The 20,044-nt window shown below is 36.2% G+C and overlaps 1 protein-coding gene and 1 pseudogene across 2 annotated transcripts; both read right to left on the bottom strand.

Moving 5' to 3' along the window:
* Positions 1-118: 118 nt before the first annotated feature.
* LOC145605892 (uncharacterized) lies at positions 119-1,565 on the bottom strand (annotated as a pseudogene). Its single transcript, XR_014105155.1, has 2 exons — positions 1,416-1,565; positions 119-745 (listed from the first exon to the last, which is right to left on the bottom strand). The product of XR_014105155.1 is annotated as an uncharacterized LOC145605892 (transcript).
* A 3,124-nt stretch (positions 1,566-4,689) lies between these two features.
* Positions 4,690-14,303, bottom strand: LOC145604667 (uncharacterized). Its single transcript, XM_081660578.1, has 13 exons — positions 13,998-14,303; positions 12,902-13,029; positions 12,058-12,149; positions 11,515-11,628; positions 10,427-10,757; positions 10,057-10,236; positions 8,718-8,798; positions 8,261-8,479; positions 7,671-7,813; positions 7,394-7,560; positions 6,659-6,876; positions 6,432-6,524; positions 4,690-5,335 (listed from the first exon to the last, which is right to left on the bottom strand). Exons 1-13 carry the CDS (start codon positions 14,194-14,196, stop codon positions 5,144-5,146), a joined length of 2,157 nt encoding a protein of 718 aa, XP_081516704.1. The 5' UTR covers positions 14,197-14,303; the 3' UTR covers positions 4,690-5,143.
* Between the last annotated feature and the right edge of the window lie 5,741 nt (positions 14,304-20,044).

Raw genomic sequence — 20,044 nt, forward strand, 5'->3', positions numbered from 1 at the left:
GCTCGTAATACACTATAAAAGATCAAGCTTATTTTCTACGACACTAAAACACTATAGAGAGTCTGTATTAGTGTTGTACCAATTGTCATTACAACAATTTTACCATAAGATTTACGGATAATCGGATATGAAATTAAACCCGAAGTTTGCCAGCAATCATAAAAGCCTTATAAACCACAGGTTTAACCAACTTGGACCCACCCCATGCAGTCATGAAGTCATTAACCACACCCTCATTCAACAAATCCACCCCTTTTTCTTTAGCCGTTGTAACAGCTGACCAAGACTTCAACATCCCCAAGAACCCCTCAAACGACATCGTTTTAGGTATGTCCAATTCCATAGGACGCCCCTCACTCCCTAGCCCCACATCTTCAAAAGGAAACGGCAGCGTTTTATACCCATCAAACACGTATCGAATCTTCGGGTCCCAATATGGTAGGGTCGTCTTATGAAATCGGTTCATAATTGGATCGAATGTGGGGCTCACTGTGACGTTGTAACACCAAACCGCGAATATTCCTCCTGGTTTTTTTAGTAACCGGTTTAGGAAGATCGAACCAATGGACCGCTTGGGCTACCGTGATTAAATCGCCGAGCCTTCCGGTCCAATTAAGGAGATGAGGTCATTGTTACTTAAAGAGGTTGGTGTGTGGATGTACTTGACCCGAGGATGATGGATGGCCCGATTGATTTGGGGTTCACTTATGTCTGTTGCTATCACTTGATTGTAATATTCGGCAACCTTCACAAATGTTAAAAGGAGGTAAACTTTAATTTAAACGCCTATTCTAGTATTCTTACAGAAGTTGTAATTGTCTAATTGTACAGGCTAATTATTGAAAATTTTTAAAGTATAAATGTTTTTTTAGATAAGAAGAAGGGTCCTATCAAGCCGAAACCTCTTACTGAATTTAGGGAAAAGAGTAAAGGATTTTTACCTTAAAGTATCTCTAATGGGATTTAATCTCACAAACCTCTCCTATTAAAATCGGAGTACATCCGTTTTCATTTAATCTTAACGTGTACTAATTACACGAATATTAAGAAAATGGATTAAGGTAAATTGAAATTAGGCATACGTTGTGTATTAAAAATAAAAATAAGACATGCATTGAAGGTACTTTAAAAATGACAATTAGTTAATGCCTCACTAAAGACGTGCCTAATTTTCCAGGTATCTTATCTTACTAATTTAATATAACAATAATTTATAACAATCCTAGATCTAAAATTCTAAAGCATAAGAATCAAGAAAACGAATGTAATATGCAACAGATTAAATCCCGACTACATCATAACCCTATACGTTACGAGTACAATCTTAGACGAAATAGACAGACCCAATTATAGTAGAAAAAGAAGAAGAGTTAAATAAAGAGAAAGAGAAAGAGAAAGAGAAAGAGAGACATTACAGAGATAGCAGCTTGACCATTGCCAGTACCAACATCCCAAGCCAAAGAGTGGTGAGAAGTGCGATCAGCCAACAAAGAATACCATTCTTTTGGGTAATTTGGCCTTCCTTCTACATATAAATCTGCTTGCTTATCAAATAACCCTGCCATTCCTTTTTTCTACTGAATTTTACGGAGTTTTTTTATTTATTTTAAGGTTTATGTCGTTTTATACAATAGTATAACAACTTATATACGAAGTGGGAATGCTTAAATCGTTGACTTTCTCAGCTAGAGTTGATCTCAACGGTGGGATTTATCCACGTCAGTTTATCTTTTATTTTATTAATGGTAAAATTGGTAATCGTTTTAATTTATTTTTTTTTTGGAAAGAATTGATTATATATTCTAAGGGCCTGTTCTCTTACGTTGAAATTCAGGTCTGTTCAGCTCAATTCAGTCCCTAATTTCCTTCTCTTATAAAATATTTTGTTTTGATCAGTTCAGCTCAGTTCAGTTCAGTCAATGAGAACAAACCCTAAATAACTAATAATGAAATTTTATTTTTTATTTTTTGGACATGGAAGGGTAGAACATGATGTTACTAACACAACACGTCATTATTGGTCTTATTTTTTTTATTTTTTTTTACTAGTTTAGAAAGTTTTACCAATATGTATATTAGTCGATAAATGGAAATTGAGTACGAAATAGTATGGTTAGAAGGTTGTGGAAGAAATGTGTATGACTTTAACAATGAGATCATCAAGTGTTTTTATTTTATCTTTCCAACGAAGCATTTGAAATGTGAGAATGGAAGTATTATCATAGGAGTGAAAATGCATGTGTTGAGATGTTTCGGTTCTTTGCAGGTGAATTTTCATAAATATGTGGTTCAGTGGTTCCTAAAATACTATCTTTGTCTTCTTGGAGAAACAACAATTTTTCCTAATTATCGATTCCTTCTTTAAAATATCAATTTTTATAATTTTTCATAATAAGATACGGATGTTAAAATATATGCATAGAAAACTATGCAAAAAGATATACTCCGTTCAAGGCAAATAAAAAGAAAGGGATAAGAATTTTTTATTTTTTTTCCTTTTCAAATATGTTTTGCAAGACAATAATAGAGGAGTTTTTTTTTTTTTTTTTTTTTTTTTTTTTTTTTTTTTTAAGCTACTGTCAGTCGACGTCAGGTTAACATAATTTTCCCAAAACATAAACCCTCAAATTGTTTGAAATTGTGTCGGTTGTTTCACTTTCTCAATATGATTGCAAGTAAAATCACACGCAATTATGTTATGGAAGGCTGGCTAGATTTCTAGAATCTAGATTTGAGTTCTAAAATATTTGTAAATTTCATATCTCCTTTCGATCAATTTCGGAAACATCATTCCATATTTAAAATTGCGATTTATTCAATTCGAAAAACCACTCCTTTCTTTGGCTGTAAAAATTAACATGAGGGGAATACGGAGTGCTTAATGAGTCTAGAAAATTTACAGAAATTAACATGAATAAGATTGTCAAAATACCTAATGCAATAACAAAATACTTCGTATATTTCCCTCATCAAATTATAGAGCTCGTCTCACTACCTCTCGGGTAGTCATGTATATGAATATCTCTTACGGAATACAAATCTACTGATACAAACAAGTAGATGGATCTGATTAGCCAAAGTGACTATCATCTTATAAATCTTTTATACAATGAAGTATAAATTTAATCTTGTATACAATGAAGAATAAATTTTGTAGGTTCTGAGTCAAAATTTTCTGTTCTTCCCACCCCTAAGTTGTGCTAAATCCAATGCTCCTTTTTTGTGAAATTGACAGCAAATTTTCCCTTCTTTGTTTTGACTAGAAAATCTTGCCAACTCAGAAGATGTGAATCATGTGATTGTATTGCATCTTCTTTCACAAAATGTATGTCGATCTTTAACCAGAAGGTCAATAACATGAAATTATCGTTCTTTAAGCTTCCTAGATCAAGAAGCCATGTATAATTTCAGAGGTTTTTCGCTCTCATTGCTGTCCGTCAATGGAGAAGAAGAAGATGATGATGACAACGACGACAACGATTTAGGACTTTCCTGGATTTCAGGGGCACCTCCATCATCCTCACCTAAAACTACTACCCCTCCAAAATGAACCCGTCTAGGACTTCCTGGCTGTACAACCACCCCAGATGCTCTGTTTTCATTCGCGTTCCCACTCCCATTTTCTAAATCAACATTGCTACCATTTCCACCATCGACGACATCATTACTAGCACCTGTACTTACAATTTGAATAGGACTAACACCATCTCCGTTACTATTCCTAGCCGACACACCAGAAGGAACAGCATCATCAGGGTGATCATCACCACCAGAGGAACCAAAACAAGACATCCTAAACCCACAAGCACGAGAAACAATCCGATAAACCAATGTGAGGAGCCAAAAGAACCAAGGGAAGCAAACTAGAGACCCGCCAATAATGGGGTACAAAGAAGTATCCAGGTATGCAGGCTGGATCATGTACAGCACCAAGAAGACTGCACCTGAGACTGTAAAGATGAAAAGAAGGGAAGAGATGACCCATATATAACAAATCCCAGCCTTCGAATCCTCTGATATTGCCATTGGAAGATTTTGAGGATAACGAGAAGAAAAGAATCAGACTTTAGGACAGGGGGTGGAAAATAAAAGCTACATTTCTGGGTATTCCATTCCCCATCTGTTGAACAACAATGTCATTGCACAGAGTATGAAACAAAGGGAAAATGGGGAGGAAAGAGGGAGAAAGAGAAGGAAAAATGAATAATTTAATGGGGTGCAGGTTGATGGGGGTACATGGCAACACGATATGGGCAGAAATTGGTGTGATCATTAAGAGATTAGCAAAGCAATCCAACCAAAGCTTGTTGACTTATGCCTTGATTAAACATCAGTTTTTGCCAACTATTTTATTTGTCATCATGGGGTCATCACACAGCACAGCAGTTTCCAGTTTCCAATTTTTAAATTTTATTAATTGGATAACAACCACCAATTAGATAAGCTTCAATAAGCCCACTATCCTTAGGCCCAATCCACTATATTTCTAACATTAGAGGTGGCAGTCGAGTTGTTTTTGGTCATTTTCGCAAGAGGAAACTAATGGTTCGGGAGCAGGCCCCTTTGGGTTGCGTCAAATTCAGGTCTATTAAAAAAATAGATTATTGGGGAAAAAAATTAGATTAACAGGAGAGAAAAATATAAAAGCCTGAATTGTATTTGAAGTTTCAATATGTAAAAAGAGAAGCCTAGAATCAAGAAGAATAAAAATAGAAAATATCTGAATAAATAGTTCATATTTACAACTAAGTTGTCAAAGAGGAAACAATTGCTTAACTATCTTTATGAGCACTTCAGCTTCATAGCAACATATAACATTACTATACTAGTATCAGTGTATCACAACTAAGTTGAATAACAAAATTGGCAATTGCAAAGCTAATTCAGGATTAGACAAAAAAGACACATCACCTTGTATGTGCTCAACTTCTCTTCTTACTTGCCGGTGTTGAATTTACTCTGATCCGAGCCAGTTGCTACAGAGAAATGAAGGTCCAAAGATCTTCCATCATGTATTTCTAACAGTCCAAGAGGCAAGCATTGGAGTAGTTTATCATACAACCCACCATGCTGAAGCACCGTAGCATATGCTTATGCCCACATGATAACCAAGAGTTACATTTCCAACATATAGATTCATATACTAAGAGCTGATTGCCTCTGCCACTGAAGATTCTTCCTTCTCAGGCTCAACTAAGACAGAAGACATCATCTGGCGCCTCCTCTGTTCCTGAACTTGCCTTCGGTTAGTTTCCAGAATGATCATCAGAGCAGTGATGTCAGCAGGGCTTACCCCACCAACTCTGCTTGCCTGGCCAATGGTCTGTGGCCTTACCTGCAAGGAGGAAAAAGAAAACTAACATTTCAGACACATGGCTCAAATCTTGCTGAATATAAGGACTTATAATAACATTCTGCATGTAATAGCAAGATGAGAAAACATGATGGTCACAAACATGCCTCTCTCTCTCTCCTCTCTCTACCCTGCCTCCAGCCTATGGTGATATAAGAAAAGCTTCACAAATTTCAATTATTTTATTTCAAAATTCCAAAAAGCAGTATGCCACAAGGGGTATCCTACAACCTAAAAGTTACTGCAACAAAGACAGGTTTTATATGTTCACCAAGCCAACTTGTTGTAAAGGAGTTCCAGTTACATCTGAAGTTAACATTCACTGGGATGGTAAACCTAAAAGTTACTGCAACAAAATAGGTTCAATATGTTCACCAAGCCAACTTGTTGTTAAGGAGTTCCAGTTACATCTGAAGTTAACATTCACTGGGATGGTCCTAAAAGTTACTGCAACAAAGACAGGTTTAATGTGTTCACAAAGCCAAGTTGTTGTTAAGGAGTTCCAGTTACATCTGAAGTTAACATAAATTGGGATGGTAAGCGGCAACGACTTGATCTAATAAACTAAGCTATTTGGGTATCTTAAAAAGCTTTCAAATTCTCTAGTAGTCTTATCATCGGAAGCTAAAATTTATTAGAAAATAAACATTGATAAACCTCAATAGAATTACATTAGTGATCATACCTCATGATCTTTTTTTTTTCTTTTTTATTGTTGAGAAGTGAGGCCAAAACACAAATTGGGAGAGAGGGGATTGGGTGGGACGGAGGGTAATGATATGCAATTGATTATTCAGGGCGAATAGTTTAATCACGTAACTGACAATATCAATGTTTAAACGATGCCACCCATACTCTACTGCAAGCTACAAGGGGTCACTGATCAACACTAGAGGACTGCAATGTTAAAAGAGATGGAATTTGCCAAGTTATGTGTCCATGAGATAAGCTTGGTACTAAGTACACAAGAAAAGCATCTCCAGAATTCAAAAGGCACAAAATTATCAAAGAGATGTCAAATAATACAAGAATAGACCATCTCGGATGCTGCAGATTATACATATAAGAGAGTATATACCTTAGAGAGTTTCTCTCGTGCCTCCCGAGACAAAGTGGTCATTGAGTAATAATCTAAATTGTCTGGAAGTGGTTTGTGTTGTTGATGAACCATCTACAAATAGAGCAAAGATCAAATCAAGGATGGCATGGAAAGGATTTCATACTTGAAGACATGTGAGCCAGATAAAGAAGACATGGGTTTATAAAGAGTTAAGACAAACATGCCAAGAGCACACAAGAATTCACCTGCTGCAGCTGCTGTTGCTGTCTGATAATGAATCCCTCATATTTAATATCAATTTCTACACATTCTTTCTCCATTTTGGATAGGCACTGATTCCCAAAGCCATGCTTATCCAGAATTCTATACTCTATATGTGGCTTTTTAAGAAGACTCTCCAAGGTTGATGAATCCTTCACCGGTTGATTAGATAAAAGGGTAACATCAGCAGCCAGATCACCGCCTACACACATAGAAAATACCAGAAACTTAGAGATAACCAGGAAGGCAGCAACCTCATCCTCTCTGTTAACCAAGTCAGCACCTTTTCTATATTCACTTCTCTTAATATTAAGAATTTCCGCTATTTTAATCAAAACAGAAATCAGCAAGACATAGTTACTTAAAATAGTAGAACAAAGGAAAGTCATTATTTGAAACAAGAAAAAACAGCCACTACTACAGAAAATGAGGACAAATCTACTGGTCAGTGTTGCACCGAAAAAATGAGAAGACACTCCAATTCAAAATGTGAGCATCAGTTTAACAAACTCCTATATATGCCTTTTTCTCATATCAAGTCAAACTGTAAAAAAGGTTCACAAGTCCTTTCAGAAACTGCAATGTAGCATGCCAAGAGAAGTATGTCTAAAAAAACTCTTGCCATAACTTTTAATACTCTGACCCACAACTTCCTGCTCTCAAGGGAGAAAAAAAAAATAATAAAATAAAAAAAATAAAAAGGACAGAAGAAAGCTTACCGGAAATCCTGACAGTTTTCAGCCGTTTTTTCTCCTCTGCAATTCGTGATTGCTTATCTTGGTATAGTTTCCAGCGTCTATCATCAATCAAACCAATTTCATAGCCCAGAGGTGTAAGACGGCTATCAGCATTATCAGATCGAAGAAGTAATCGGTGTTCTGAACGACTGAAAGGAGCATGGAAACCAAGAAATCAATTGAAGAAAAAAGGAAAATTTCCCATTACTTTCCTAGGACTTCTAGAAACAATATGTATGAAAGTCTAAAATTCTAGTACCTTGTTAACACTCGATAAGGTTCTCGGAGATCTTTGGTGATTAAGTCATCAATTAAAGTGCCAATATAGCTGCTTTCTCTCTCAAGAACAATAAGGGATTTTCCATCAGCATGCCTTGCAGCATTTACTCCAGAAATGATGCCCTACAGAAAGGGAAACAACATACAGCTCAGTTTTAGGGTAATTGGATTTATCCTGATAGCCAGATTGGTGGCCCATGACATGCATGGGGTTAAGTGAGATTAATATTTCTTTCGAGTAATTATCATATTTTGCACATGCTAAATACTCCTTACGGAGTATAATCAAAGAGTTCTCCCTGCTACTTTTTAGCATACTTGTACCAGAAAATAACAATACCTATGTTCTATAAAATAAATCAGTAAACTAGAAAACAGAAAGGTTTTTTTAGCTTCTTTGTGATCATGCTTTTTCCTGATGCTACTTTTAAAGGAATCTTTTGTCTGACATGAACATGAGCAGGGAATTACAATCTATTCCTATGGATATCATGTAGTCTTATATAAATACAACTCTTCTTTAATGTAATATAGAATGAGAGAAAAAATAAGGGTGTGGGGAAGTTATACCTGTGCAGCAGCTTCCTCGTAGCCGGTCGTTCCGTTAATCTGACCAGAGAAGAAAAGACCTTGAATCTTTTTGGTCATCAGAGATCTAGAGCACTGGTGAGCAGGCAAATAATCATATTCCACAGCATAAGCTGGCCTCAGCATTGTACAGTTTTCAAGTCCAGGTAATGTTCGCAGCAACGGTAGCTGCAGCCTCTCAGGTAAACCAGTTGAGAATCCCTGCAAACAAATGTTAATTTGACGTTGTATTATCAATTCAGGAGAGAAGGTATGACGTTATTACCATACAAAAGAAGAGAAGGCTGATCAAAAACATAATAGAAAATTAAGATTAAAATTAAGACAAAAGTAATTAGAGAACTTGCATTAAATTATTTCGGACAGCTGAGGAACCAATCAACTAAACAAGATAATGTTAAAATAATAAATATAGAACCATGAACAGAACACGGAATACCTGTACATAAAGCTCAGGCACAGTTCGGCCCTCTGGTTCGAGAAAAATTTGATGTGACTCCTTGTCTTGAAACCTAACAATCTGAAGCACCAAACAGTGATACAAGAAGATTTCTGAGAGAATGAATATAAGGTGAAATTTTTATAAAAGCAGTACCCAAAAAAAAAAAAAAAAAAAAAAAAAAAAGACATAAACTACTTCCTTGCAGAGTTAGACTGAGTTCATCGGCTTCATCCATGCACCAGTCTCCCCTCCATAAACAGTAATAGCACAAGACACTGGGTTTATGGCTTTATGCAGCGTAGACACTACAAACATCCTACTATACAGTAAATCAAAGATAATGGAGTACCAGAGCAAGCCACTAAGCCAGTTCATTGGTTGTTCTTGTGAGTTGTGAGATCCCTCTGACTACCGTATTTCTTGTTAAGATATCTCTAGACCACACATAAGTAATAACAACTTTTGCTAAAAAAAAAAAAAAAAAATACATACTTTGCCTAGAATGACCTTGACTGTCTTTCTAGGGCTCAACTATTAACTCAAGTCAACATTAGCATACTACCAAAGCCACTTGCCCACTATCTCAATTCTAGCATTCTTAGCAAATCTCACAACATCTGTTAGAACTCTTAGAAGCTTACTGACACCTTTTTTTTTTTTTTTTTTTTGACACTTAAATTACCTAAAGCTTTGTGAAATTAAAAAGTTTCAATTCACATAAAAAGAAAGAAAATAAAGGAGAAGATCTATACATTAATGATTAGGGATTAAGAGATTAAACCTATTGACTAACTTCCATTTCTGAAAATCGTGCTTGCTTGATAACTTTTTCCTTCAGAGGGGTAAAATAATAAAAGAGTACAGTGGTGCATGAAAATGTTAGGTTGTAAAATGTCATGGATTGGGTCGAGCCTCCAGAACAGCCCATAAGGGTCTATGAGAGAAGGCGCAAGATCAAGGCCAAGGCACAAGATCAGCAGCAGCAGCAGGGTATTCCAGAACAGGACAAAACGAATTAATACTCCACTATAGAATGTGATAAAGGGACTGCTGCAGTGAAGGCCTCCTTGGTGGCAGAACAGGACAAAATATTTTAATGCTAGGGTTGGATTGCTTGGATAGGGAGCTTGATATATATAGTGGTAGTAATGAAACAGTAGAACTTATGTTGAGAGAAGTATTGTAGTGAGTAGTATCTCAGTAGTAGTAGAGTAGTGAGTCTATTGTAGCCGTTAACATTCAATTAAATCAAGTTCCAAGCTTTCCTCTATACAAATCTCTATTTTTATTAATATTACATTATTTGAGAGTTGCCAGTATATTGCATAAAATTTACCTTATCCTCAATAGAAGGGCAATATCTAGGCCCTTTAGCATCAACCCACCCACCATATGTTGGAGTTTCATGCAAGTTTTCCTTGATCAGTGTGTGTGTACTTTTTGTTGTACGTGTCAGATAACAGCACATCTGTTCCCTTTCAATATGAAGCTCAGGGTCAAAGGTGAACCAGCCGACCTGCTCAATCACCATTACAGAATCAGTACAATCTCTTCCTGTACCAAGTGTAGCAATAGAAGTAGACTTTACCAACATTTGCATATACATGATGCCGTACAAATCAGAGCCAAAAATTCAAGAAGTTGATCAATATTTCCATCCAAAAACTTTAACAGTTAAACGTACACATAAGATTTAATGACAGAACCTCTTCATCTCCGTGTTGGGGTTCCAATTTGGAAAAGTCTACAGTACGAGTGTCTACACGTGCAGGAGTCCCTGTTTTCAACCTATCAGTTTCAAATCCTAGATGTTGAAGATTTTCAGTGAGTCCAATAGACGCTGACTCGCCAGCTCTTCCTGCATCCATGGAGGTTCTTCCAACCCATATTTTGCCACTCATGAATGTCCCAGTAGTAAGAACAACAGAAGGTGCATAAAAATTCATTCCAAAGAAAGTCCGGACTCCTTCAACATTATCATTCTTCCCAACAATGATTTCTGTCACCATAGCCTCTCTAATCGAGAGGTTGTCCGTACTGCAAAAGTAAAATGATTAGTAGATAACAGGAATTGCCATAAAGAACCATACAACTAAATTCAACACAGAATTTTTTTTTCATGTGATATTTACATGTTCTCCATAAACTACGCACGTATCTTCCAATGTTCTACTAGATACCAATTAGAAAGCATTATTCTCTCCATGTCTTTTTACTTCCTAAATATTTCTTATATGAATGTCTAAAATTACTTGCTACATACCCATTTTTGGCAAGCTTTTTTAATCTACATCATATCTAAAGTTAGGACCCACACAAATTCACCCTTTATTATCTCAAAATTTTCACTTCCTTAAAACTCTGTAAAAAGCAAATGTAACAAGTAAAATGAGACAGGAGGAGTATTTCCTATCTACTTTTAAAAATTTATTCAATATTGATCACACTCTATAAGTTGGCCGGAACAACAAATTATTCTAACAAAAGCCTTGGGGAGGGATAAAACAATTATTTAAGCTGCATCTTCTGCCAGAAGCCAGACTTCTATAAATCAAAGTGACAACATCCCAACTGAGGAATGACGGTTGAATTAGATTTTAAATAAACCAAAATGATAAGTTAATACGGAGTACTCCGTAACTAACTTTTACCACAAAAAAAAAAAAAAAAAAAAAAAAAAAAAGATTTTTACAAAAAAAGGCAATACATAGTTCTCAGTTGTCACAATTCAATAATTCATCATATTCTGGCAAATTAAAAAGTCCTTTAGAATAGTTTAGTGGCAGAAGCATACTTTTCAACAACATTCCTCATCTCCATAGCATATTCCCTCTTATCAGTTTGTGCGCGCAGTGCTCGAACTGCTGGGCCTCTGGATGTATTAAGAACACGTTTTTGCAGATAGCACCTAAAATTTTAACCAAAAAAAAAAAAAAAGGCATCAAACTCTTTGTAAAGCAAAAGCCAAAAATCTTCATCAAAGATAATGGTACAGATAGATACCTCATATAAATAGTTTCCTAAAAAATTCAATACTTCAGAAGCACAGATGTATCACAGAATTCAGATACAACACATGCCTCAAAAAATATAATGAGATAGCACAACAGGCTCCCCTAAAATCAAGCTGTCACCGTATGATTACAATAAATTTTTTCTAATATGAAAACATTATATGATTTCAAATAGGCTAGAATCAGCAAGAAAAGCAGTCATCGACATAGTAAACTGTTTTTCATCACATCATCAGTTTTTCGTCTTTAATCAAATAACAAATAGTGCGCGGTGTCTCCCTTTCTCAGACCACAATTAAATTTCTATTAAATTCAAATATTACCTATCAGCAATCTTTCCTATCTCACCACCAAGGGCATCCACTTCATGTACAAGTTGTGATTTTGCAGGCCCGCCTACTGCCGGATTGCATGGCTGCATGCAAATTCTTGGTTAGCTTTACTGCTGACCAAATAAGATAAAGTATACTGAACAGAGAGTGGAAAAAAAACACTGAAGCAACAATCTCAGCCTTGTCAATAATCACTAGTTTAAGAAAGGGGAGCCAATGAAAGGTTATACAAAGTCAAGATCAACACCAGTCTGAAGAAAAAAGACTGAAATATCTTAAGACACTAATTTAAATAAACATAGTCATAGCAATTGGCATACCGATCTCCATCATCAATGTGTTTCTCCCTGACTGTATGAAGTAAATTTTCAACATACTAATGCACTGGAAAGGATATGACAATAGATATACTGCGTATTTGAATAGCATTTACACCTAAAATCATTCTTAAATCCATTTCGCATCAAGATGTTCATTAAGTACACTTATTGCTTTCCTTCTTCGCGATTTGGTTGAATATGAGCATGCAATGCAAAAGGGGTCCAAGAGTAATGGATTTACAATCATTTTCCAAAAAAATATGGAGATTATCATGTTTCAATTTCAATGCTACAGTGGAATAAAGTCGTGTATCTTCAATATCTAGCTACTTCCGATTTCCCAATATGGAATCATGGAAAACTAAGACAAAGACTATTTGATGGTGATAATGGACTAAATACTTATAGGCAAACAAATCGAAAATCTACTTTCTGTATAGCTACTTATTCTCCATGGAGAGGTTGAGTAACACCAAGAAGTAAGAGATACATCCTATGTGTGTCAGAAGATTTACCTGCCATGCAATTCTGTCAATGTTTAGCGTGAGAAGTAGAGTCTTTGCCCCTACGCGAGCAGAGGCAAGAGCAGCTTCACATCCAGCATGTCCACCTCCAACCACAATGACATCGTATGTTTCATGGGCTGCTTCACAGGAACTCCCAAGTCAGGGAATCAGGATTTTAACCAAAAAAAAAAACCAGTACTCAGTCATTGTACTCCCAATTAGGCAGTCATAATGGGATTCTTATTAGACAGTCAAGTCAAGCTGGAAACATATGTAATTTTAATGCCATTATATGATGAAAGTCTCATTACATAAGAATGTATGAGATCTAATCCCCTAATTGCAATTATACCACAGCCACTAGTAGCATAATCAAATTAGCTGAGTAATATAAAGGGCTTGCCCAGCTCGGTCACTTCTTATAGTTATAAAACAAATCAGAGCCTGATTTCAAATGCAAAGGTTACTGTATTATCGTCTCTAAAGATGTGAAAGCACGCATTTTATAATGATTGGGCAGAAATTATCCAATGAGCACCAACAGAAATTAGAATTTGGTGCAAAATCGGTATTCCCGCAATTTACTCATCAAAACTGGCAATAACATTGGGCAGGCACAGTATAATATGATCTTGGTTGTAATAATTATGCGGATTGTAACCAGGGGTGTGCCATTTTACACACAAAGAAATCACAATACAAGCTGCCAACTAAGTTCCTAAACACTCATTTTCACTTCCTAGTCATGAAAGTACTATTGAACTCCCAACATGAAATCTAAGTCCAAAACACCAGTTGCATAGTCCATATTTCCAAATACTTCCAATAATAATAATCAAATTTCAGCTTAAATTTTCATCCATAAATGCTTAACCATTTTGCCATTAGTCCTGCATAAACTCAAAACAATCCGTGAAAGTGCCCAAATCAAACAACAAAGTACATAATTCAGAAACCCAGTAAAATCCCAGATGGGTGAGGCCAAAATTTGTTAACCACAATGCAATTCTCCGACAACTATTTAACAACCCCATCATGAACACCAACTGTTTGTTCAAAAGCCGCAATGAAAACCCAAACAAAAATGAAGAAAATGATAACTCACCGACATAACTAGACGCTGAAACAGTGAATTTTCTGGTGGAATTGAAGGACGAGATGGGGTGGTAGCGGAGTGACTTGGAGCGAAAAGAGAGATGGCGAGGTTTGAAGAGTGAAGAAGATAGAAACGAAGTGGGTATGGAAGATACAGTAGGAAAATGGCGCGTAATCCGAGTGAATTGAATAAAAGTAGTTGTCGCCATTAGAGAGTGATGAAGCTTTTTCTGGTTCTATAGAGCTTCCATGTTAAATCGTAGAAAAGATAAGCCTAACATTGAGGTGACTCGTTTTTCCTTTTTAGAAGGAGATCGACTTTCACAAATTGAGGTGATTTATGTATTCATTTCACATTTTTTAATCCAAGTTAGGGTATATTCTGTTCAACTTAATTTCTATTCATTTCATTTTAATTTAGCTTAATTAGTTTGGTTTCTAATTTTCTTCTCTCATAAACAATTCATTTCAGCTCTATTAAGTTCAGTCCAGTCTCAATCAGTTCAGTTTAGTTGTTTTCAGTAAATCGGAACATGTCCTTAATCTCCTATATAACCTTATCACATAGCATTCTTGTAATAAACTTCCCTCGGTTTCCATAAAATCCCATTTAAAAATTATTTTTCAACCCATGTGTCCATATAGCATCCGAAAAGCAGGCGAAAAAGGTATTTCGCGGATAATTAACGTTATCATTAATACCGTCAGGACTTAAATCACTTAACTCAAGGTGAGTTAAGTCAATTTAGAACTTCAATAAAGGTTTTTTTTTTTTTTTTTGACAAGAACTTCAATAAAGTTAAAAGGTAAAAAATTACACATGTTATGTACTTATGTGAATGCTCTTGAGACAAGGGTTTAATAACCTCTAACGGTGATCGTGGTGGCGAGATCGTACAGTATAAAGTGATCATTCTGAATAGATCTGGTCGGTATGCGATGATCGATGGTGGCTAGATCGTCCAGTTAAATTTATGATAGATTTTCCAAAAGAATACCCAAGTTCCTAACTCCAACTCTACGTTAACTCTATAATTATTAATTGGAAAAAAAAATACATAATACCTTCTACAACAATTAATCAACACTACTATAATAACGAACTATAACAAATTATCGTGACACTTGAAGATCAACATTTTAATATACTAATTTACCCAATAATTTGAAATAATAACAAATTATACAAGATAAACAAAAATCAAAAGCAATCATATAAAAAAATAAATCATATTCAATACCAAATTAAGATGATAACTCCAATCACTGACAAGGCGACAACAACTCCAATCAACAATTAAGTCGCTTACCTGTGGGCGACCAAGAAATCAAGTCCTAAATATACGCCCAACCAAAAAGAAATCCCCAATTCATATTGAAAATCGACGAACCAACCGCAATACCTATGAGATTGGCAATTCAAAGAAGAATATAGTTAAATGGAAAAACACCTTGGTAACATTCATTGAATTCGCGGATGCTGGTTGCAGAAGTAACACCAACTAACTATGGTTACCATTTTAAACTTAACGACGTCCATGTTTGGGGCTAACGACAGTCACAAACCAATATTTTGTGTAACCCTCAAATTACCTTCACACCCATAGCTTAAGAAAACTTCAACGGTAAAGGAAGACTACAATTATTGGCGGCGGCAAAGCCGCTAATCAAATTCAAAAGAAACCTAAAAGAAATTATTTAAATAAAGGGAATGATTAACCCTGATATGAAAGGTGTTTGTTGTGGAGAATGGAGGAAGATAAATTTTCAGAAAACTTAAATAACAGAGGAAGATTAAGCAACAACGTCAAAATGGAAGGGCTATGTCATTTTATATGATCCTACATTCAAGCAGACATAGAGGGATATAGATGTAAATGACTTCCAATATCATGCTTATGGACGGTTCTCTTTAGCTTATTTTCAGTTCAGCTCAGCTCCAATAAGTTTAGGGCCTGTTCTCATTGACTGAACTCAGCTGAACTGAACTGAACTGAACTGAACTCAGCTAAACTGAACTGAAATGAACATTTTATAAGAGAAGGAAATTATGAGCTGAACTGAACTGAACTAAACTAAACTCGGCAGAACTGAACTGAATTTCAACGTAAGAGAACAGACCCTTAGTGCAGTTCAGTTATTATCTTAATTTCCTTATCTCATAAAATATTCAGTTCAATTCAATTAAGCTATAATAAATTCAGTTAAGTTCAGCTCAGTTCAATCAATCAAAACAGGCCCTTAGTGTATAGAGTTCTATCATCGACAAATACTCGTATTAAAGGGTATAAATGTAGGCCCTTTCTCAAATTTCAAATATAATTTCATACTTCCAATAAACATTTGCATCTATAAAACCAAGCCCAAACGACATTCCAAATTCCAAGCTTCCAACATAATCCATCCAATTAACCAATACTAAAATCAGAGAAGATACTCGTTAATATCGCATATTAACGAGTCTCGTTAATATGGGGTTACAAACGTCATTTCCTGTGTTTCAATAAGGGTACAATTGTCATTTTCTTTTTAGACGTTAACTATAGCCCAACGTCCGTCTTGTCTTCAGTAAAGCATCCCGTTTCGAAATCCCGTTCCATTTGCCCGCAACTCATCTGGAATTCGAAGTCAAGAATCCCCAAATTGGTTCCTTCTGGAGCTCGAATTCGAAGTCAAGAATCACTGTCGAATTCAGGTGCATTTCTACTGCGGCGGTGGTGAGCGAAGGTCGAAGCATTTCATCTGAGGTGATTGGTTCAATCGGAGGTCACGGGTTGAAGTCGTGAAGTTCAGACTGGCGGTATTTCATTAAATTTGGAGCTCAGAATCAAGTGTTAATGAAGACAGCGGTTGGCAATTGAAGTTGAAGTTAAGGCTGGGGATTTAAGATTGGTTCAATTCTAGCTTACGGTTTCAATTTTGGGAGTTTAGCTGACTGCACTGAAGGTATGTTGTTTGGGTATCTGATCTTTACTATGAGCCTAGAATCATCATATTATGAAATTAATTACTTCAAATTACGTGTTATAAATGCTTAATTTCAGAAATAGTTGTGTTTTTTTTGCGGAATTGGTGTATTAGGATTATAACTCGAAATTGCGGAAACCCTAGATGTATTAATAGCCATACACTGAAGTACTGATATATTGAAGTTGTATATATACCAGTCAGTGTGTGATGATTGTGTAAACGAGCTGCTAGGGACTGGTTTCAGCTTAATTTATGTTTGCTTTTTTCAGCTACATTTGCCACATTAGCAAATAATAGTAATCAATGGGAAGCAGTAGCAGGAAGCGTAAAATCAACATTAATCAGCGTGATTCTGAGGTAGGATTATCTTGAATTCGAACACAAAATGCTGAAAAGTAATGCTGAAAAGTAATGTATTCATACTATCATCATTTATTGCTCTACTTAGGAGTCAATTGCACCTCATATCAAGAAGCTTTCTCCGGCCATATTCAAGGTAAATTTAAACAATTGTATGTGGTTAATTGTAATTGCATAAAGTGATTGTACTTACGTAGGTGCATTATCTTATAGGATGATTCCTTAACTGTTGGAGGGGAAGTCAAAAGGAAAGGTGAAGTACTGTTGCAGCATTTGAAGAGTAGATGTAGGGTAAGTACTTGTATTTATCATGTTTTAGTATTGTGAGTAATAAAATTATGCCAAAATGTCAAAAAGGTTTTGATGATAGACGTATATGTTTCCATGAACATAGAGTATGTTGTAATTCCATGTTTAATCTATGAATATAGAGTATTTTGATATTCCATGTTTAATCTATGCAGCCGGCTAATACTAGCTGTCGAATAGAGTCGTTTGGTAGAATATGCAAAAGTTTTGACGAGAGACGTAAACGTTGGGTTGGGGAGATGGGTTTTGGTGGTCTTTTAAAATTTGGAAGTGATATGAACCTTCCAAGAAGTTGTCTTATTGGTTGATGACTCGTATAGATCCCTTCAATTGCACTCTTACAACCCAAGATGGCAGAGTGTACAGGCTTTCTCAAAACCAGGTTCATTGGGTACTTGGTATTCCCAATGGAGGGCTACCTGTTCCTACATACCAAACAATGGATAATGATGCTTGGCAAAAGGTGAACAGGATTATGGAGAGATATGGAAAAACATGGAGTAGCAAGTGTAGTAGAAGTGGTCGTGAGTACACATTTGAGGGTATTCAAGTGAATGTTGATCTGATTGCTCGAGTGGAGGGGGAATGGGAGGAATATCAGGCAGAGGAGTTCAAGACTGTTTTCTTGTTGTTGTGTCTGGAAATGTTGTTATGCCCTAATCAATCTTCAAGATTGGCTACTGATCTTGTTCCTTCACTTACGTGTGCTTCTAGAGCTGCTGACTATGACTGGTGCAGCTTAGTTTTACGCAAACTTATGGAAAGTGTGGCGATGTTTGCACGTCGGTTTTATTCAGTTGGATTTGCAAGTGGCTGTGCCGGTTGCCTCATATTCATTGTGGTATGTGTTTATTTTCATCATTGGTTTGATATTATCGTCTTACCATGTTATATCAGGCACCTATTTTGTGATACAGGTTTTGTATTTGGATCGTCTTAATAGACATCCTGTTAATTGGGGCTATTTCCCTAGGGTGGAGGTGTGGAACATGGAAGAGATTCGACTGGCTATTAGTGAAGATCGTCTCCCGAATGGTGGTGACTTTGGGAAGCTTGGGGTACGTTCCTGTGTTTTGGTTTAGAACATTATTTAATTACCAGTGTTGATGATACTTTGGTGTGTGTATTATGTAGACTTTGGATGTGGCTTATGGTGAAACTCATCCTTCTGAAGCGAGGGATACCAATGGACCCGGGGGGACAACTGAGGTTAGCTTTGAACAATATAGTATTGACTTTTTAGGAGGGGATAAGCCTTTGTGTTTTTTGTATTTTTGGTGACCAACATACAGTTAACTATACAGAGAAGCTGCTGTGTTAGTGTCTGCTTTAGAAGTAAGGTGGCACGAATGCGGAAGTCGAAGGTGAAGAAAGGTAAGGGTAAATCAACTGCTGACGTTAATGACCATGGAGAGAACAAGGCAATCATCTTTCCTGGTAATAACAATATGGGTCCAAAAACCAATTTTGATTTGATAAGGTTTCGCATGGATGTGATGAAAAGGTATATGATCTGTTGTTCCTTTATTTTGTATAAGTTTTTGGCTTTTGAACTATATAATGAGTTTCAGTAGATAGACTGAAGTGTTGGGTGGTGATAGGTGCTTATCGGATGATGCTTTGAACACACTGCTACGGATTACATCATGGGTTAGTATACGAATGTACGTTTTACTTATGTACGTGTAAAAATGGCTAAATTTGTTACCATGTATGTACCTTTTACAACAGGTGGCTAGGAAGAATGAAGCTAGGCAATCAGCAGGACCCTGCTTTTGGTCGTCACTGCTGGTTAGTTGGTAAAAGTGTACATTCGGCGTTGAATGCCTATAGGCCTTTAGTAGTTGTCACTGACTATGTCTGCATCCAGGGAGAGTTCGTGTTGTTTCCTGGCACAATAGGCGCAGATCCTATGTCAAGAGGGTGTGTAGACTGCTTTGTCGGTAGCCCATGTTGTGCTTACATGGCTATTGTATCGGAGGTAAGCTTATTTGTACTTCTTATTTTCCAATCAGTAAAATCATATATGTATTTACAAAATATGTGTGTATGATTAGGTTGATGGAGCTTCATCTTTTTCTTCCGTCTGTGTATTTGTAAAATATGGTAATGTGCAAGACATTTCAGTGGTATACTCAAACTCGCTCACTTCTTCAACAACCATATACAAGGTGAACAAGCGGGTAGGTTATCATCCCACTAGTTAGTTGTTACTGTTTAAAAGTCTGGACCTCCATTCTACCTCCATTCTTTAATTACATGAGATTACTTGTTTGCAGGTAGCAAATGTAGAACACTTGTTCCAAGCATTCCACAATGTACTCAATGGGTTTTCGGCTGATAACATCAGGAATGTGATCATCACGAAGGACTTCAACTGCGTTAGAAGTTGTTCTTCTCAAACCACATAAGATAAGA

This window comes from Chenopodium album, chromosome 22, assembly GCF_948465745.1.
Source record: "Chenopodium album chromosome 22, dcCheAlbu1.1, whole genome shotgun sequence".
In the NCBI taxonomy this organism is placed as follows: Eukaryota; Viridiplantae; Streptophyta; class Magnoliopsida; order Caryophyllales; family Amaranthaceae; genus Chenopodium; species Chenopodium album.